Source organism: Stegodyphus dumicola, chromosome 12 (genome assembly GCF_044657685.1).
Source record: "Stegodyphus dumicola isolate Sdum_Otavi_A_Nest chromosome 12, ASM4465768v1".
Lineage (NCBI taxonomy): Eukaryota > Metazoa > Arthropoda > Arachnida > Araneae > Eresidae > Stegodyphus > Stegodyphus dumicola.
The window spans coordinates 99,493,696-99,516,289 of NC_140779.1; the positions used below are offsets into that span (position 1 = coordinate 99,493,696).

At 34.3% G+C, this 22,594-nt stretch overlaps 1 protein-coding gene across 3 annotated transcripts in view; it reads left to right on the forward strand.

The window, feature by feature from the left end:
* The window catches only part of LOC118188222 (homeobox protein extradenticle-like), a 485,355-nt gene that overhangs the window by 410,062 nt on the left and 52,699 nt on the right, over positions 1-22,594 (forward strand). For all 3 annotated transcript variants that reach the window (XM_085806732.1, XM_085806734.1, XM_085806733.1), the window contains exons 4-6: positions 10,545-10,735; positions 19,804-19,939; positions 21,129-21,222. In XM_085806732.1, coding sequence (XP_085662858.1) covers positions 10,545-10,735; positions 19,804-19,939; positions 21,129-21,222 — 421 coding nt within the window. The remainder of the gene's footprint in view (positions 1-10,544; positions 10,736-19,803; positions 19,940-21,128; positions 21,223-22,594) is intronic.

The following is a 22,594-nucleotide window of genomic DNA, read 5'->3' on the forward strand; positions in this document are numbered from 1 at the left end:
ACGTGTGACTACCTTAGGGCGGTATGATTAGGTTGACAATGTCGAGTCTGAGGTGGGGAAGGCACAAGAAGAGAGGAGTTCGTATATATATTTCATAAAACTTAACGCTCCTCGCTCTTTGATAAAAAAGAAAAAAAGAGGGGACTTGTTGTAGTGCATTACTGCGGACTATTTTCTCGCGCGAATATGTACGGTTGTCAGCCCAGGCTCACTGGTCATCTGTCATGACTGTCGGTCTGACCTTCTCTCTCCCCCTGCCGCCCCTGTTTCACCCAAGGCGTGGGTGCTGATTGGCCAGACGAGGATAGATGAGATGGAGGGACGGGTGGGAGGGATGAGATCTCTGCGCTCGGTGTCAGGTAGAAGACAACGTCATTTGTAAAGCGTCAAGAGTGCATTGTTATAAAGCCCGGCTTCCGCGATTTGTTACTTTTTCATTTTTTCATCCTTCCCCTCCTCCCGCTTACAGAAAGGTGAACAGGTTGGTCTTTTTTTTATTTAAAAAAAAAAAAAAAAGAGCTTCGGGGAAAAAAATAAAAAGCTAAGAAAAGTGGTTAAAAAGAAAACCCCGCCAAACCTCTGTTAGAGCGATAGAATATATTTGAGCATATTTTATTATTATTATTATTAATCATACTTTTGGTTATTCTTTGGTTTGTGCTTCCGTGAAGGAGATATTGCCTAATAGCTGGTATACTAAAATAGTATTGTTTGAGCATTATAAACGGTATTGCATTGTCTCTTCTTTCATAAATTATTTTCCACAAATGTATTGCGAGTGCAATTAAAATATATTTCTATAAAAAAGGGAAATTAAAATATTACTGCGAATGTTTTGCCATGCAGATTCAGGGTATTTATAGGGAAAATCTACATCCAACGGCTATTCATACCGTATTTCTGTTAGCAATTCTACTTTTCCCTGTCTTTTATGACATTTATTCTCGCAATTAAAAATTACACAGAAATACTGTTAACCAGAGAACAGGGGCCCCATTACCTAGCTCACATGATGCCTGCCTTACACGGATTAAAGCCTCTGCCTCATGAAGCCATTTATTATCACTAAGCAAAATTGGTTTACAGTGGCATACAAGGCCTTCAAGAACATAAATAACACAGTCATGATATACAGTAATCAGAAGATTTCAAATTTCAGATTTGATACCATAATAGAAGAAAAATAATATTACTGTCTATTAACTCCAGAAATCAGTTTTATGATGGAAAGAAGCAGCGCAGAATTTACGTATAAGCTACACAAACTATCAAAGTCTAAATCCGGCCCTAGGAACAAGAAAAATAAAAGTTAACTACCATTTTAATCGTCTCTTTTCTTTTTAAAATTTCGCTAGATTTTGCCTTATGAAGCGAAAAAATATGTTAGGTACTATATAGAGTTAAATACTTTTTACTTGTTTTAAATGTTTTCCTTAATCACTTTAGAAAAATCTCCGTTTCGGAGTAAATTTACACTTTTTATTTTGCTTGCTTATACACTTTTGAGGCTTAGAAATTGAAAATTCTAATTGATAAATTCTAGAAAGTTCGTATTGGTGTGTATAATTAGGTCTTGATTAAGTAGAAACCAGGCATTTTTAGATTCTAAGGATTTCTAATAACTAACTTTTATTACAATTATTATTATCATTTCGTGTGCAGTACATCTAGATTGAATATTATACTGTACGAATTTATTTAGTATCATTTTCGAAAATGTCATAAAATTTTGAAAGAAAATGTCATTGTGAAAATATCTTGTAGAGTCATTAGTTTTTTAGAAGCAGGAGACGTAAAAATTGTGCTACGCCCTCGCAGGTACTCAAACCTGGACCTCTCGAATACGCGCCGAGCGTGCGTGTAACACCACGAAAACATGCTGGAAAGAGGGAAAAAAGTGCCTAATAATCGTATTAGACTCGAATGTAGTGATTTTTCACATGAACTGAAATGCAGGTGTTGCAAAAGAATTATAAATTCGATAAATGTTCTTGTCTTGAACATTAATTTCTTTTTCAAATAAAAATATGTATATCGATGTGTCGCTTCTCCTCCCTTCCTCCCAATAAGACTAGTTTGTTAATTCCATTCTGAAAAAGTTACATCAAAAAAGTAAAAAGAAGGTATTAATCTTTTGTTAATGTTTAATTTAAGAACAAAGCAACTTCCATTTTTTTTTAAAAATGAAACATTTGCTAAAGCACATACATAGTGATTCTGGACCTCCAAAGTAAATACTTCTATAAAGAAAAATTGCAAAAAAAAAATATCTTTTTTTTTTAATAAATAAATTTATTCTGTAACATTTTTTCCTTTCTCTTGCGCTGTCGAGATGTCATACGCCGTGTTCTGTAAATCCTAACAATAGGATATCCTTCCCTTTCATTATCTACACAGGGAAGACAAGGAATCCTGTCTGTTTCGGGCACGATTTAAGCACAATGGACTCCCAACAAAAAAAGCCTTTGGGAAGGAGAGAAAGAGCAGGAATTGTTTTATCTGTGTAGTGACCGTGCGATTGTATAGCCGCGAGTGCAGCACACACACCATGATAAAATGGATGGTTTTGAAATTTCAATGCCTTCGCCATGTTTGTGCGTGGCGCTCTATCAGGCGACGCATATTGTCACCAATTAAAAGTTCAGCAAGCGGACAAATTAATAAGGGAGCCATTTGGTGTGAATGAACAAAGAATTTCTCGTCGGGAGGGGTTGCCGGACGTTGCGTTTCATGGCTGTCAGCCCTCAGACAAAAGATTAAGGTTAAACAAAGCCGGGTGCCCACACATTACATTAGTTGCCTAGACCCATTAGGCCCTATGCTTGCTAATCTGATGTTCTCCACCCCCTCCTTTGCTCCTTCCATTGTGCGTGAGCGAATTCCCGTGATATTCGCTCCGTTAGCGCCATGTGGCATTGAGTCCATGAGCGGTGGCAGGGGGTGGAGAGGAATCTTCCTTAAAAGAATAGCTCCGTGAACTTTTGGTGCACCTTTATTTCCGTGCTTAGAAAAGCGTGATGCTGCATCGTTATAAGACGCCGCGTTTAACCTTTCTTGGCAATTTTCACGGTTTGCAGTTTTAGGAGACGGGAGATGCGTGATGTTTTGTTGGGGGGGGATGAATAATACGGGGCGCAACCTCATTGATGGCTGTTCTGTAGATTGATCTGGAGGGGTGTCTGTGAATCTCTTTTCGTCTTTTCCATCAGTAGGCGATCGAATATCGTGCTGTGCTTGACTATTGAACAACAGAATTTTGGTAAAAATCTTGGTCTATCTGTTGATGTGGTTGTACCTATGACACTGCTAATGCCATGATGAGTGACTGGCTGTAAACCACTGATGTTAACCACAATGTGAAGTTGGTTTCTTCTTCTTATTATTATTTCGAAATTTCCTCAGATTTTGATTGTGGCTTCCCCCCCCTCCACTTTTTAGCCTAAAAGGGCGTTAGCCCAAATGGGCTATTAATCTCGAAACGGGATTTTACTTCGTCCACTATAAACGGCCAATCACTTTTCAAATTGTTGCCACTAAATATTATCGCCCTTTATTACTTTTAAAGCAATTAAATAAAGTAACGTGCATGTATGTATATTTCTCGCACTGTGAAAAAACGACGCTATCTAGGGCTATTCAAATTTGAATAACGTAGTCTTCCACCCGAACATTTGCAGCTGGGAGCTCGAATTTAGAATTTCAAATTTAATATTTCATATTTTATAAAACTTTAATGAATTTTTGATTAACGAATTCAACTATTTCAAAGCGACCAGTGGCAGCACTGTACGGAATATTTCCAGAGCTGGAAGCTGCTGTCTATCAGAATTTCTAAAAATATGCTGTTTTTAAATGTTTTGGGAGTTTGCTGTTGAATTAAATGTATGTCGGGTAAGTTTGAAGAACACGGTATTTAATTAATAAATTTAACACCCAAAATTCTAATTATAAAAAGCAAAAGAAAAAAAAAAAAAAAAGAGTTTTGCAAGCCGGTTTACTGAAAAAAAAAAAAAAAAAATTGAATATTGATATGATGAACTGAGAAAAGACTGAAACAAATAAAAAAAATAACACTTAACTGTAGACCTGTAACATCAGGAATTCTAAACATATGATGCTTTTAAATTTTTTTAAATTTTATTTTGTTGCTGAATTGTGTATAGCGTAACTGCTGAGAATATTGTGCTTAATAATAAAACTTAAAAGACAAAAAGAAATGGGGTAACAGGAATAAGTGCAACTGCAGACTGGTAGACTGCGAGCTCGGCGAGAGGGGAAAGAAACCGAACAAACCCTTTTAGACGATCGTGGAAATCTGAACTCCTTCAGCTTTTTCTTCCCCCTTTTTATTTCTTTTTTAATATGTGCGTTGTGTCACTCTGATAGTGACATGCTAAGTGATTACCAAACTTAATGAAAGCCAACTGATGAGGTTTGTTATCTTACGGAAGAATTATCAAATCATCTATGACTGAATTACGATGTTGTTCAACTCATTCAGACTAATGCTGTAATGCATTTAGATATAAATACTTTGTAGAGTTTTTAGGTTTCTGGAAGCTCAAAACCGGAAAAATGTGCAACGCTTTCGCCAGGATACGAACAGCTTTCCTCCCGACTGCTAGCCAGACGTGCTTTGCATTTCCACCGCGGAGGTACGCAGTAAGAGGGAGAAAATACCTCATATTTTTCCCTACTTAAAGGGAAGCGAGGGAAAAGGAGATCCAGTCGTCAAATCCTGATGGTGTCAATTATCGTCCGTCATCTTTTAGTTTTGGTGCTACTTGTAAAGTCATTACGTTTCTCGAAGCAGGAAACATTGGGGGCCACGAAGGTACGTGGTAAGGAAGAAGAAAAATCGCTAAATATATGTATTTAAAAAAAAAAATTGCAACTACTGAAGGACAAAGGTTAACTTTAAATATATTACCAATCGAATCAGGCGTAGAAAAAATTTGACGTGGAAAGTCTTACTTCTTATATTTTTATAAAAGTGAGATCCAGTATTCCTTTTTAACTGGTGATATTTCTTTTCGAGTGTGAGGCTGAGCCGTTCCGTAATAATAAAGTTTAGTAAGAAGCTCGCTTCTTTTGCTTTTCTTATTTATATTTTTCATATTTCTCTTTATATATATATATATATATATATATAGATTCTCTGCGTTTTATTTGATTTACTGATTAGTATGTGCTTTACATATTACCGATATTACTTATCACGATGTGATCATCAAGTTCTCCGGTTCATGTGTCCTAAGACAGGTTTACCGAAATTTCTGTTTTCAGAAATCAGGAGCGCATCTTTATCCTCACATATTAGAACAGCGATTGCAAGTTTTAAAACGCCATCTTTCACCCAGAAATCTATCAGCGGCAGGTGTCGAGTCTGGCCACGTGGTGGTTAACCCTCTGACCCCTGGTCGACGTCATTAGTAAGCACCCCTTGATTAATGACCGACTCTCTCTGGAGAAGAGAGAAAGAGAGAGGGTGGATGGCTTGAGCATAGGCACGCGCAAACAATCGCGGCCTGATTGCCCATGATTGCCTTTTGCAAGCGGGGCCCTCATCTTGATTAATGGTTCTGGGGGCCCCATGTCGCGATTCAACTCGACTATAGAGGAATAAGCTCGCTGGTTTTCTAGATGTATGTAGGATTTTAAAAGAGGTGCTGCTTTGAATTCTATTAACGACCGCCCACCTGTTTTTCGTCATTCTTGGGTTGGCGAACTGATATTTTTCCCCCCGAAGCAACAGAACAAGTTTTGAATAATTTTTATGCATCTGAATGGTAATATTGCAGGTGAAAGCTACAGAAATATTTTAAATTGTATATTGTATTCCGTCTTATACCAGAACACCTAAAATAATTACTCAGAGTTTAATAAATGGCATCAAACGTTATGCAGGTCTAATAGCAATTTTGTAATTTCGGATGATAGCTAGAAATTTTGTTTCGAACAATAACAAAGCCCTTGAAATAATTGGTTCATTTTCAATAAAACTGATTTAGAAATTAATTAGGTCTTGTAATTTATTAAATATTATTAAACAATTTATTCTGGTTTGTGAGATTTATTTTTTTATTTAATTTAATTACGCTCTAAATTGCTTATGCAGATATTTTAATATAAGACATTTTATGGAACAATACTGTAGTACATAATATTTATAATATTATAGTATATATATTTATAATATTATAACAGAGTTATATTTTTAAAAGGTATTCCGTTGCTTTTATTTTATGATTAAAATAGAACGAGTATTTTGCGTACTGACTGATAACAGCGTCATAATTCGGGAAACTGGTATCAAACCGCAGTGAGTGTAAAATTTTAATACTCGTGATGCCAGATTTAGGACTGCATATCTCTGTCTCTCTTTCTGTATGTATATATAATGATCGTAAAATAGCTTTATATATATATATATATATATATATATATATATAAATGCTGGCTATTATAGCTTCTTATATTCTGCCATACAAATAAATTAGCCTTAACCGTAATTCGTCCTTTTCAGATTATAAAAAAAAAGCAGGTCTGATATCCTCTGCATCTGAATTTCAACATTAAACGTTTTCATGTATAGAATAAGACAACATGATGGACACTGTACTGTTTAAAATATTGTTATTGAAAAATTTGAATAGCAATATTTCTTTAATATGTAATTTTTTTTCCTTAATAATTTTGCGCGCCCTTATAATTCTTCGTGGATGCAATTTTGTCTTCTTCAGCGGGAAGTAAAATTGTTCTTCTGTGTTCTTGCCTGCTTCATGATTTCGCGTTAAAATGTCATTTCGTGCTGGAAATTTTTATTTTGTTCCTATATTCTTTAAGAATTATATTCCCGTGGGGTCTTCTTCAAATAAAATATCCTGAGACCTCAATTTTCACCTTGAGATATCCCTATTAGCGTATCCAAAATCTGGAAAAATGGCTGGTCTCTGAGAAGAGGCGAGAACCAATGATATACCGCCACTTCCTCCACCACCCTTCTTCAGACTTTCCCTTCGCGTTGATGCCCTAGCAGAAGACGAGGTGGAGGAGGTAGGAATCTCTCGCAGGTGCCCTTCCTACCATACCATCAAAGAGGAAAGGGAAGAAGAAAAGAAAGATGCCTTGCCGCACCACACACGAGAAGAGCTCGCGTAGCTGTCAGTGGTGAAACAAAACACAGGTCCCGGAATGTGATTAGTGTTCCATAAGCCTTATGGAATATCCTCTTGCAGCCACTTGATGTAGCCTAGATTAGCTTTTTGCGCTGCCATGCGAAAGGGGAGGGCTTTTGTGCATCGAGCAAGGCTAAACTAGTTAGCAAGGGGGATGGCTGCAGCTACTGGGAGAGATATCATGAGTTATGTCAGCACTAATTGGAGGAGACGCCGGCACACCGGCTACGGATGGTGGATATAAATCCCCCCTGGGGAGCCACCTGGAGTTGCATGTAGACCCACCCTGTCCCCATCCTTCCTTACTTCCCCTCCTCCTGGCGTTAACACCATCTACCAGTGTATAGGGATGAGATAAGAATCGAGGGAATGTAAAGATAAAAATGTTCTGGAGAAGTCTGTTGTAGCAGTATTATAAAGCCAGCAACTGGAGGGATCCCTGTATCATAAAACCTGACCACTGGAGTTTATGAGAGTAGGCCGGTCAGTTATCGATTTCGGTTTTCGCCCGAATGCTATGGGAGATTACTCGCGACTTGGATGATGCTTGTCATATTTAATGGCTTTCCAAGGCACGATCGGGCCTTTTTAGTGGTTTTTGCTTAAGCCAGCCGCTCAACCTTGGGGTTTAGGATCGGGGAAACCTCTAATTGGAAGTTTATGTATCATGAAAAGCGCTGATGCCATAAAAGTCACCAATGTTGCTGTGTTTCTACTCTTCACAACTGAATCATTATATATACTAATACTATAATTAATCAAATACAACGAATTAAAACTATATGCACAGATACAATAGATTTACAACGCGAAATTTTGATCCTTATCAAAATTCTCAAAAATAATCTAATTCCCTTTCAATTTATCAACCATTGCCTTAAAAGAGCAGGCGTTAAATACTCACTCTAAATCATTTAACTGATAGGGATATGATAATTTATTCCTAAACCTGAGAAGGCGGTATAAGTTGGATGACTGTCAGTTGAAAGATTTGTATATAGTGTAATTACTCAATTGTATATATTGTAAAAAGCTAATTGTCTTCAGACATATACTGTTACTATACTGTTACTAAAAAAATGGGCCTATTTCCTGCCTTTAGACTGTCTACTAGCTCTTGGATAGCGAAAATGCCTTTTTCCTTTCTTAAATTCTTAATCATTGCGACACGACAATTAGCCAGAAATTAATTAATTTCCATTCACTAGTATTTTTAAAAAAATCTTAACAGACGGTCTCTCTCAGATAAGAACTCCACAAAATACATCCCTCAAGAATTCCAAGTCCCACCCACTACCATAAATTTCTTCACCCAAATCTTGCCGACTGATATAATTCAAAGCCCCTACTGCCGCTAAGAATTTTCAGACACCCTACACTTCTGAGTCAGACACGAAGAGAACACACTACCAACTCCCCCACTAGAAAGAATGTAAGTTACTTAATACCTTTCTGGCCTTTATATCTTCATGTACATTCACTGATCTTATTTATATTATTTTCTATTTTATTTTTATATTATTTTTATATTATTTTTATGTTCTCTTTGATTTGTTTTTGCAAAGTTTGCATTATTTATCTTTTTTATAATCTTCTATGTTTATTTCAACTTTACTTTGATTTCGATTTCATAATGACAATTTCCAATGTTTAATTTCTACAAATAATATAGTACTCAAATACATAAAGATGATAGTGTCGGGGACGATTACTCGAGTTTTACAAGATTTCTCTACAGTAATTGATTTTTACTCCAAATTGAATTGACTAAAATGCTTCATGAGAATCAGTTCTTTGAGTAACAACTATTCGCGGAAATATTTGGCCTGACTAGAATTGCCGGTTTGGCTTTAATTTATAACTCGAGTAAAGACGAAACACTTTCATATTTACGTATTTCTATCAATTATTGATCATTGAACGGGAGTTGGTTTGTTCCCCTTGAAAAGTCAACTAATTTCCGATCAATGACAATAATTACATGTTTTAATTTCTACTTTTGCAATTGTAATATTATTCTTCGTGATGATTTAACTCCAGTCCCCGTTAAAACATTATTAACATTTTGCTTTCAAATTACTTCAAAACATCTTTCAAAATATAACTTACCAGTATGGATGCACACTTTTAAAATAATTCTACTTTAATTAAACTTAGGAGATAATATAATCAATTAATCAATACGGTTTAGGAAATAAATTATTATTAACTAACTTTGCAGCAATTGCGCAAGTAATAATAACTTGTATTCGCACTAAATGGATTTAAGTTCATACAACATATAATATATATATATATATAAAAGTTTTTCCCGTTGTGCGTACGGGAAAAACTTTTTCTTCTGGTGTACTGGTAATAAATGGAGGTTTTTATTATTATTTAATAGTTAAATATTTGGTTTTCATTTGACCCATCATTATTTTATAACAGAGGCAAAAATATATTGAACTTAATCTGTGCTTTTCAATAATAAATCAGCCCCGCCAACGGCTGAATGGTTAAGATCGCTAAATACTCGCATTTCGATACGGGTTCGAACCCAGGCGAACGGAATGGTTTTCGTTGTCCCTCCCCACGTATAACGTGGATATGAATAAAGAAACTTGAATGAAGTTTCCCTTAGAAATTCCTCCGCGAATGCGTACCTCCCCGTAGGCTTTGCTATATTCAAACAGTCTAGTTAACCTTAGCGATAAATCCGCCCATGTACATAAAATTATATTCATTCATATTACCTTTACTTTATCTAATTAACTAATTAGAAATGTATTAATTTGTATTTAAATAATTTCTTACTCAAAAGGTGTTTTAATAAAATCATGGCGAGCTTATTTATGCGTGCTGCTCTGCTGTATTAGAAATTATTTATAAGAATAAGCGTTTTCTGTTTTTTAAAACGAGTGATGCTAAACTATCTGAAAATTTCAAATATATTTCATTTTATTTTTTTAAATGAAGAAAATATTCATGTTTTGGCAATGTCAAATTTAAAGAATTGTTACTTTTAGACAAATAGCGAATGCGGTCTCCCGGGGTTTGTACTTATATTGTAAAACTTTTATACTCGTTGTGAAGAAATTATAAGAAGTTTCATTCCCGCACGGCAAAAGTTGACCGGAATATTTAGTTTCAAAATTTGCAATTTTTAATGTCATTTTCAACTTGGCTTGAGAGATCTGTTAATTAAATTAGAATAATTCGGGGAAATGAGTTTAAATGAAGTGCAGCAAAAAATGTGCATAATTTAATAGGCCGGTAGAAAGAAGTAATATGCTGTCCAAATTAGAGTTTTTCTCCTTTGTTATAGAATTTGTAAGACATTTATGTAAGTTTCTATTTCTTACGTGTTTATTTGTATACTTTCAGGCGTGTAACGAGTTCACAACGCACGTTATGAACTTGCTACGTGAACAGAGTCGCACCCGGCCCATCACGCCAAAAGAAATCGAGCGAATGGTTCAGATCATTCACAAGAAATTCAACTCCATCCAAGTCCAGTTGAAACAGAGCACCTGTGAAGCAGTCATGATCCTCAGGTCCAGGTTTCTAGACGCCAGGTACAAAAAAATTATGTCTTTTTATTTACATATAATTCTCATATGCGTGATTTAATTTTTTATGAATTTCTATTAGAAAATATTTTAAGAAATTTTTCCTGTGCTTATACAGAAACATTTTTTTGCCAAAAAAAAAAAAAAAAAAAAAAACCTTCATCTTTGAATACATATTATATGGAATTGAATAACACTCATATCTAACTACCTTCTTGGCAATGAAAACATTGCCATATATTGAAACTATTCCCAAATATTTACACATTAGTGACAGAAGAAGGGTACTGGCATTGCACACTAATTAATAAAATAGTCATTTCTTACGGTAAAATGAACTTCCCATGAGTCCAAACCAAACGTTATACTAAAGATACAATTGTATCTTTTTTTCATCCTTGCAATCAGGCTTTTTCCCGTTGAAGATTAAAGCCAGCAAAACGCCTTCGAATAGTTTTTATTCAAGGAGAAAACTGTGTTATAGGTTTTTGTATTGATTAACTGTTGTTATGGTCTTAACTTTTATTTTAGTATCTTTTTCCGTACTCCTCATCAGAATGCAAATTAGTTGTTGTGTATTTGAGCCGAGGGTTTGAATGTTTTAGTGCGAGCTTCTGACAGACTTGCCTTGCAATTATATACCATTGCTTTAGCATCTTGCTGGCCGAAACGTTCAAATACCTGCCGTTATTTATGTTGAGCCAGCTGAAGTAGAATATTTTGTATGTAATCTCAGACTACGTTAACTACATTTGAATTTAGCTTCATCTTATGTTATTTTAAATACTCACAAGTAGCGGAGGTTCATCTGTTGCACAAGGAGTGTTACAGTGCTTTACTTAAAGAGTTAAAAGTGAAAAAGCTAATTTGAGCTTTTTATGACTTATTTCAGTCTAGTAGGATTTACAGGTCATTGAGTTAGCTTTTAGATATAAGAGAACTCTACATATCTACGATAACATATCTTTGTTGACATACAGGTTTTAGTTCCATAACCAGACTCTGTGCATTCCCTTTACACAGTGGTTGGATTAAAAAGCAATTCGCAACGAAACCTGAAATTGTGGGTTGACCTGAGTTTTGTTTGTGGTTATGATTGTCAGAGAATCTTGTAAGACAGCTGACGAAGTCGGTCTTTTACTGATTTATGGAAGGGGATGGATTATTTTTTCGTGGTATTCTTATTAGTAACCTTTTCACGTGGGCTATAGACTCATTTTTTATGTATTGAGGCCATTTAGTCAACTATTCTGTCAGCAAGGAACAGAAAAACAAATCAACAGGTTTGCAATTTCCTGCTCCGCATCAAGTAGTAAATTTAGATTCCATAGTAAACTAAATTTTTTTAGTCTTATTTGATAATTATGTAATTTTTGTAATATAATTTAAATAGACTGGAAAATTTTACATTTAGTAGGATGGCAATAAATACCTAATTTCTGGTATAAAAATTCTGTGTGATGTTTAAACGCCAATTGAAAGCAAACCGATTCGATTTTGAACATCCCAACCTGCTCTGCCTACGCTATTTTTTGATTTAAAAAAAAAAATAGTTTTTATATAGGCAATTTCTGGGGGATCCTAACGAATTCGGTATTCAGTGCGTTAATTGGTTATCTTATTATTCTAATTTTTACATTTTGTTTACTGTTACAGAAGTAATTCAACTTAATAAAATGGCTATACTTGCCATCTTTTAAGTTCCCTTACCGCATGAGAAAATAATGAATCTTATGTAACAGTAAATGCACTAAACGTGTAAATACCATCAGGTTTCTTTAATTAAAAAAAAAATTCGAAAACTTTTGAACGCTTTTCTAATTAGATTTACTCTGTAATTCAAATAAGAGTTCTACTCTGCCTTTACGTTTTGAAAGTTTAACAGAATATGTTCTTAGTTGCTTAATTAAAACAGTGTACTTTTAAGTGGCGTTCGATAAAAATGCAAAAGTTTCTGTTTTGATGTATTAATTAAAATTAGTGCACATTTTGTTTTCAAATAATAGCTCTTCCTAGCTGTTGGAAAGAGTTAGCAATTTAAAAAGGAAAATAGTCGTATCTTAGTGGGACAGAAATAAGCTTTATTGCATGAATCGGAAACCCCAGAACGAAACGCTTATATCCGCGAAAACTTCTCATGGGTCATATCCCCTCTCAAAGTCAGCATTATTGGGCCTCTTTCCCGGACATTTAACTAAAACTCCCCTCTCCTCTCTCCCCGAGACCAGATAGCGATTCAAGAAGAAGAAAGAAAAGAAGGAAAAACAGTCTCAGAACGCTGAGGAAAGCCTAGACGATGACAGATCCGTCCATGACGTACGCATGACAAGCAGAATAAAGTCCGGTCACTGAGGATTAGGGCTCCCGGACCTTCAATTGCGTCATTCCGGGATGCCTGACGCGGAAGAATTAAGCTACGCCGGACCCATATGGGCGTGTAATGGGTCCCGCACTCCCTGGACCGTGGGCTACTCCCATAACTCTCCCTTCGCCCTCTCTCTCTCTCTGCTTCTCTGATCTTCATCTTCCGCATCACTTGGGGATGGAAGGATGCTACGGCCGTTTATTGGCTTTTACTTGCACTGCCGTGAAGGAATGCTTTCGAAGGGGGATGGATTAGATTTTTCTTTTGCCCGAGAAAAGTATGATTCTGATTATTTTTAGCATGATGGAATTGGAAATATTTTAGTCAAATTGGATTGTGTTTTCGAGTAGCTGTCTGCCGTTTGAACTAAAAATGGGGTAGTGTATGACAAGGAAAAAGTTTTTTTCATGTGTTTTCGATATCCTGATATTTAATTTACGGAAAAATATAAAAATTTTGTTATCGCAAAAATAATTTCCTCTCCTTTAGTTCTTTATTTGATCCATACATAATAATCCGGTACATGAGGGTGTTTGCGAAGCTCCCTTCAAAGCGCTGAAATGCTAAAAATCTAAATGTTGGAGTATTAAATAAAGAACAAGAAAATGTTCTAATCGAAGGACTTGACTATTCCAAAATTTTATTCACCTAAGGAAGAATATGTTACTCCATTATATTGTATTAATGATTTTAGTTTCGCAAATATATGTTGTACTCAGACATGTGATTGTTGTTGTTATTAAAACCTTACTTATCTGAATCAGAACAAGCCCACTACAGATAACAGTCCGACTTTATACTCAGTTACGATTCAATTTTAAAGAAGAGCACCAGAGGGAGGGCCGGACCCGAGAGTTCCCTACCCAGCTTCCCATACTATTAACTTCTCGAGAGGACTTTCGGCTTATCGTATATTTAGAGTGATCCCATGCCACGCAGACATTATACATTTACAAACATCCATGCATGCCTTCTACGGGATTCGAACCCATTCCCTTCGATATGACAGTCAGCGCCGTTAACCACTTTCCCGTTCATCGGCATGTGGTTGAATAAAAATGTTGAACTATTTTTGTAAAAATTATTTCACGCAATTCGAGATTTAACTTATTTTATATGCGTGGTAAAAATCGTAGTACCTTAGTATTATAAAAGATAAAAAATATTTCTCTTATGTGGTATAATATTCAGCAGACTCTGAAGATTCCGATTCTCTGTAAAGTCATTTATTTATTTATTTAATTCATCAATCTTAAGCTTCGTAAAATTTTTAATATCACTTAAGTGGTTGCCAGTTTAAAAGTAGTAGAGGATAATTCGTCATCAAGTTGGACTAAATTCCTGTCCAGTTGCCATTTGAGTATGAGATGATGAAAGAAATGTAGAGATATTTCTGTCGTGTGTGTCTATACTGTAGCAGTCAGTCTGTTAACACAAGAGTTAGTGATTGATTCTCGGCAAGGACATAATGAATTATTCAAACAATGCTATTTGTATGCTTAAAATTATACCAAATTGCTGCATTTAAATATTGCGCTGATTCATGTTACTAGCACCGTTAATGATGTATCATGCAAAATTCGCGATTGATGCGAGTAAAGATGTAAAAAAATTCAAAAAGCTTCTGCTTATTTTCAAGTTTAATCAGTCCAGAATTAATGTTTATTTTTTATCCTCATAATTTTGTATCTCGTTAAATTAGAAAAAAATTTCTTAGAGCATGTAATATGATTAAACTGATTTTCATTTTCTACGACAGAAATATTAAAAAGTTATAATATATATTTTATATATTTATTTTAGTTTTATATATTATATAATATATAAAAAGTTTTGCATTTAATGAAACTACATCCATGCACTTTACTCTCTCGTGATTCTTGTTCAACCTTTTTAAACATTTGTATAATAGAATGAAGGGAGATTTCTCTATTATAATAAAAGTGTAATTGCATAATAAATTCTAGTTGAACATGTAACTAGGTAAAACTAAGGCGCTTCATAAACCAATATTGAAATGAAATAACCTTTTGCAAATACTTTTTATTTCATAAGTTTATGCATCATACAGTTTAGCAGAAAATATAATGAAACAGAATCATGTGCTGAACCAATTTAAGTTATTATTTGCCACATTACGCCGTCACAGCTCCAAGTAGTGACATCGTGTTGCTTCTTTTAAGAATAATAAAAATTCATATCTTCGTAAGTGTAATCCGAGTTTTATAGTCCAATTCTAGCGCCAGGGTATAAATCATTGAAATTCCTATCCCTCTTACTATGGGGAAAACTGGCTTTCTTGTTTTAATAAAATCCTTCCAATTAAGCGAGATAAATGCCGTGCTCTACACAGCAACTTGTAAAGTTTTAACGAGTACCCGAACATGTAGCATGGGTTACTTATTCCCAGTTAAATCCGACCCCTTATGAATTGGCCCGTAAAACATAAGCACTCTCCAGTTTTCTACCGGGACCAGGTAGTTTCATTTTTAAAGTAAGAGAGAGAGAGCTAGTTCTCTTTTTCTTTAAATTTTTTTTTATCTCTTTTCCACCTTAACTCGCCCTTACTTCTGTGTAAATTAAAACGTATGAAATTTCCCGCAATAAATTTCCCTGATTGCCTCCAATTAAAACCCGAAACCAGCCTGCGTACAAAAATTACCTCATAGGGAATACGGTCGCAAAAGGAAACGGATGATGAGGTAGTGTGGAAAAAAAAATATGCATAAATAAAATGAATTTTTACTCCGAGAAATCACCTTAAAAATTTTTCCCTTTAAAAGAAATTGATTTTACGAGCTAAATTAAATCTGGGCTTAAAGTTGGGCGCCAAAAACGTGTATAAACATTCCCCTTCCTTTAAGAGGAAAAAATAAATAAAAAGAAATGTTTCCATTTTTATATGCGTGTTACCATCCAACATGGGTGTTAGCTGTTGAAACTAATGCTCGCCTCAACACAAGTGGGAAATAATTTGGAGCCGAGAAAAGGATTAAATAGCCGGTGCTGCATTAAATGCACGAGCTTAGCTGTCGCTCTCTAGATTCAGTCAATTATTTTGCTAACGAGAATGAGGGGCATATATATATATATGCGATATATGGCAAAGTGCTGGAGGTATAGGGAGGATGGAAATCTTAATCTCCTGGAACACACCCCTATAACATCGAAGGTTTTGGTGAAGAAGGAATAGGATGCTAAAAAGGGCATGCGAATGGAAAACATATTAATGTTCCATGGAGACCGAAAAAGATCTCATGGTTTGAATATAAGATGCTCCAATTTTTTTTCACGTACTTTAAGATGCGGTGGCCAATCTGGCGTTAAATTTTTATCTCGTGTTAGTAAAGGAAAGCAGTTAATTTAAGTATTTTCGCTTAAGATGTTTTGCGCAGCTGAATGCCATAATGCTTGTCAGCGTTGTGTGGAGGAGTTTTTAGGACTGTACTCTTGAATCATGTCAAGGCCTTCGCTATGTGCATGTATTTATGGAAATAAACAACCGTAAAGACAATTTGTAACGATAAACCTTTATCCTGCGTGCTAACGGAATTATAAATGGCTTTAGTTAAAGGCTAGTTTAGTGTTGTAATATTGTTGACATTGAAATTAATACAACTAATTTTTCTTCCTATGTAATGTTTTTACAGAATAATAAAAAATCAAAGTGTTTATTGTCATTGAAAACTAAAATTTAAATTTATGAATCTAGACACAAATTTAAGCAGGTTTAATTTGGAGTTGATTAAATTTTGAGAAATGGTGGGAATTGTAACTAATTACAAGAACCTGTGTAACAGGAAAACTATACCAAGAACTTGATTTGGTTTAAAAGTGTAACCAGGTAATGACTATTTCAAAAAGCTAGAAAATTATAGAATGTAAATTTAAGTAAGATAGACTCAATATTTAGTCTTAAATAAAGACTTCTAGAAGTTGAAAATAAATTTCGAAGCCTTTGATTTAAATAATAATAATAATAATAATAATTTGCTAAAATTTTTAAAGTTTTTCTATAATTTTTTAAATAATTTGTGAATTATATAAATTATATAGGGAATGTAATTACTTTGAAAGTATAGAAATTGCTAATGACTGAAATTTATAACTCTTATCTTCAGAGATAGTTTTTAGGTTTAGTTAATTATGGCAAACCACACTAGGGCTATCTGCTAAGGGAAGGGATGCCTTCATGGAGGATGTTGTAAGGGAAACTGGCTCGCATACGAGTTACGCATGGGGAAAACCACGAAAGCACATATGCAGCAAGCCCGTTCGCCGGGATTCCGTCCGTCAGGTCGAAACTAATAGTGTTCAGGGATTTAACCGCTCGATCGCTGGTGTAGATCTTTAGTAGCTGGGTTAAAAAAAAACCCATGCAGCCAATCCGTTCGCAGAATTCGAACCTCGGTCCGAACTACCAGTATTCAGCGACTTTACTACTTTGCCGCTGGTGGGCCAAATGGTAGTTGTGAGAAAGCTATTCTGTGGAAGAATAGCTGTTGAAGGTAAACTTCAGCGTGAGAAAATAACTCTTTTGTTTAATTCTAAATCAATTTAATTCCCACTGCCTACTTAAGTTGGACTTTACTCTTGAAATTTTCATATAACAGCTAGTGGCTTCTAAATTGTAATTAAGTCTTTGTGAAGCTGCAAATAGCAAAGAATTTTAACTTTTATTTTTAATTTGACTGTAAGCTATCGGTTACTAATACATGTTTTTTTAATTATTTGTTACTGTCTTAGAAGTTATTTGTTCAAATTAAAAAAAAAAAAAAAAAATTCTGAGTGCGAAATTTTAGTGCAGTACAGTATGAAGGGACAAAATATGATAATAAGATTAACAAGATATAATTATGATGCATTTCGAGAGTAAAATTTTACTTAAAGTATTCGTTTTTCTAGGAGGGGGAGTATTCGTTTTTCCAGTCAGATAATCTTCGAATGCTTTGCATTGTAAACTACTTGCGTTTCTGAAATAGACTTCAATGCTTGTGCCAGTCAATAAGTAATTTATATTCCTTTATGCTATTTAAAAGGATTGTTTTCCTATATATCCGTACTGAATGAAGAACATATTATATGTAAAAGTTACTATGCTTGTTGCAGGCGAATTTGTGACCGAGTGATAAAGCTCACTGATTTAGATATTTCAATTTCGGCTCGGTTCCCATGACTGATTTCCGGCAGGAGATCTTTTGTAGGCACGAAGATGGGCAAAATTCTTATAGAAAGTCCGCCATGGAAGCATTTCATTGATGATAAATAACTCACTGGGAATTTTTCTATAATGGATAATTTGGGTTTGTAGGATGAAAAGAGTAAATTTGAGCATCAGAATTCTAAATCGGAATAATTCTAGTAACTTAAATATTACTGGTGGAGAAATCGGTGTTACGAATTCTGTAACGGATCTTCAAATATTTTTACCGAGAAATTAATTGTTCTTCATTCTTTTGAGGAGACGAGTGGGAATTTTCAAATATACCGTCCCCGAATTGAGGTTAAAACGAAAAGGATTAGAGCCAGAGTCTCCCTTTAATGAAAATACTCGGCGTCTCTCCGTTTCCTTTGAATCTATTACCCCTCGCGAATCGGCATTAGGTGTTTATACTCCTTTTTCCTTTTAATTTTTTCCTTTCTTCCTTTTTCTTTCTCCTTCTTGTTCTACCTTTTCCCTTTAAACCAAGCGTGGAAATTGTTTTGCGCGGGGCTTAATGGGGGGAGCAGCGAATTAGCGGCCAATGTAAATGGTTTTTTCCACCGGTTGTTTCCTGGCTCGTTACACTCGTAAACCCCTCCTTTGCTTTGTCCCTTTTTTCCCGTTTATTCTAGCGGGTTTTCCACCTTTTTTGTATTTTCGTAGAAAAGGGAAAACTGAAGCCCAGTTGTGTCCCCCATTTGGAAAAAGAGATGGTGAAACGTCATTTTAGTGATCTTTGTGCCCCTTTACAAGGGTAAATTTTGCCTTTTTACGGTAACGTTAAGGAAGCTGGAATGATAGACCCAGTGGTGTGTGGGAAAAGATAAATGTTCCGTATACCTAACAATTCATTGTGTGTTTAAGGTGAAAGAATTCGCTGGATTGTTTTGATGTGCTTTGTGAAAGATGGCTGCTTAGCTCTCTGCGTCGAGAGCTTCAGATTTTTTTTTCTTTCACCTAAATAAATTGCATTTTGTTAGCAATTTAGGGGGTTAGTTGTCCTTTCGGGAATACCGAGATTGTAAAGAAGTCATTTGTTGAGTTTTTCACTTTGCTGTTCATTTCATTTCACTGTTAACACGTGGCATTAAATTAATGCATTATTTTTAAATTTACGTTTAAGTATATTAGGTACGTCATTCTGTTCGTTTAACTATATTAGGTAAGCGTCAAACATTCCAGAGCTATCTGTTTTTGGTGCAATAACTTTATGAAGAGTTTCTAACAAACACTAACTATTTGCTATTCGTTTTGCTTTAAGAGAAAAACACTGTACCGCGTGCATCCGAGCCTGGAAATGCAGGCTAAGGCAAAAAGTAAGATTACAGTGTACAGTAATCTTGTATGGTTTTGCTGTGTAGAAGCTTATCTCAATATTGTATTACTGTATCTCGTGTATATTGTATTACTGTAATTTTTTTATTTCCCAATTAATTAATTCTTTTGCTTCACATATAGCAACTTAAGAATTTTCATGCTCTAAAATGCTTTTATTTTCTTTTATAGACGGAAAAGGCGGAATTTCAGTAAACAGGCGACAGAAATCCTCAACGAATACTTTTATTCCCACCTCAGTAATCCCTATCCTAGTGAAGAAGCGAAAGAAGAGTTAGCTAGGAAGTGTGGAATTACTGTCTCTCAGGTAAAAAATGTACATCTCGTATATCTTCCTTAATATGTCATTGTTCAACGATGAAAGAAAATGGCTATTCTTTAAACTGTCATCGATTTCCTGTTTCATTACCGCCGATCTAATTAATTACTGCTGATTTAAGCGCATACCGCAATAACTGACTTTTAGTGATGTCTTTATATATAATTTCCAACCATTCTTGCATTTTCTGCTTTCATTTCATAAAGTTTCGATCATGTAAAAAACAGCTATTGCGAAGTCTTTTTTTTTACGTATTTTCAATCCAAAATATCTGTAGTGTATGTGACAGTAGTTATTAACTAATATAGAAACAGTTATGAAAAATACTAAAAAATAAATAATTGTAGAAAAGGTCATACTAGTTTCTTTTCGTTCATTTGTGCTGCGCATATCCATCCGATTGGTTATTTTATTTGCGTAAACATGTCGACGCAACCGTTTAAATGTGTATGGTTTTCAGTTCTTGTTCTGCCACCCCCACCCCCCAAAAAAGTAATCACTCAAGGAAAATATTTGTTAGAAGCCTGTGCGCAAGCGATTCAGTGAATTAAATGCTTAAGTACGATTTGAATAACTGTCTTGTTTTTTTTTTTTTTTTTTTTTAAATTAAATAAAGCTTCAAGTCATCATGTGCTGTTAATTTACACAAATAAAAGCATAACAAATTTATTTTCTACCACTTGACTTTGTTGGACCACTGATTTTAAATACAGAATTTTTATATTCTGCACCTTTAATTACTGGGAAATTGATTCTTAAACTGGTGGTAATATTAAAGGAATAAAGATTTTTTAGATAGGTCTGTCGTAACTGCTTTTTATTTTTTATTGCAATTATCTAAAAACATTGCCAAGCGTTTTGTGTCCTTCAACTCCTAATTTTTTTTTACTTTTTTTTAAAGATGAGTATTAATATTAGCATTCAAAATCTCATTCGTTTCAAAACTTCCTGTCTGCTCTTTAATCTATTATATTCTTCCAAATATAAATGAATTTGGATCTTGAAATTTTTTAGAAAAATTAAAATTCTTAATACATAAGTTATTTAAATAAGTTAATCTAAACCTGGAAAGGATTTAGCTCTTGTAAGGAATTTTATGAGTTATGAAGCTAAGAATATTTTCTCATTTCAGATGAGTGGAATTATTTTGTAATTTATATTTTTATTTCCTCCATAGGTGTCAAATTGGTTCGGTAATAAGAGGATAAGGTACAAGAAAAATATTGGTAAAGCTCAAGAAGAAGCAAACCTTTACGCTGCCAAAAAAGCAGGTGAGTTTTTTATTTTTTCAAATACGCTGTTGTAATTATACCGCATTTCCTCGAGTATTTTCCCCCATCCCCTACTTTTTAGTGCCAGGTTTTAAAATTTTTTTTAAGTTTTCGGGTGATTTTCCTCCTTTTCAGTTCCTTCAGAGAACGAGCTTCTTCCAAATTTTAAAATGGATTCATTTACATAATGACTGTTTTCGTCTTACTAAAAAAGACAAAATGCCTGTGAAGGTCCTGCCGAACCTTTATCTTCTAACTGTTAAACTTTGAGGCGAAACCGACCCATCACATCGAAGGCGAAAACGAATTGGCATTCAGTCTTCGATTTTTCGAGTCAGCTGCGCATTCATATTCTTTTCATTAATTATGGCTGATTTTAGGCTTAAGGAGTAGCAGAGATAACAGTATGAATGAACGAGACTCAAATTACAGGGAAGTAGAAATGGAGATATCTCATTAGATTTTGTAATGTTAATATTAATCTATATTCTTATTGGAATGTTGGTTTCTTTTGAAAAAAATAATATTGCGTTAGTTACCGATAGTTTACCCATTAATACTTTTATTTGTTATATTCTTATTGTAAATATGGCCTTTGGAAATTACATTTCGTATAATTTTCCCCTCTCGATTTCCCAACTATAAAATAAATTTTTTAAAAAAAGGGGGTAAATACGCTTGGAAGTTCGGTGTCTAAATTTTAGACCTCTGAACAGGCAACCTTTGCATCATTTTTAAGTGTCTTGTAAATTAAATTTTTAATTAATATATTTTCTCTTTTCTTTTAAATGTGTTTCTGTGTACTTCAAGTGAGTTACCCCATTATAAATTTATTTCGTTTTAGATGAGGTGTTTGCTAATGAGTCATTAACAGGTTTATAGAAAAATTTCTGCAGGAAACTGAACGAGTTTTATAAAAATAAATTAAAGAATTAAATAATATACGCAGTTAATTGTAAAGCATGACAAAAGATATAAAATGAAATATAGGTATCAGAATTTTTAGTTTGAAATCTGAAACCTTTTTTCTATGCAACTTTGAGTGGTAGTAACTTGATTTTACTAAAACTATGTGTGTAATTTAAAGTAAAAAATGTTCGCATTATTTTAGTTTCTATCTAAAATGAATGCGTTTCCCCCTTCTCCGTTTGTTGGATATGAAAGGTTAAAGTTCAAGCAGAAAATATGTTTATGTAATATTTTTACTTCTTAAAACATTTTATTGCGGAATTTATTAAATATTCTTAATGGGAAAATATTTTTTTTAGACTGCTGCTTTAAAAACATCTTAAGTTGCAATTAAGTGTTTTGAAATAATTTGTAGTCGAGAAATTTTGGGCATAGTTTTTCAGTTTTTACTACGGCAATTACA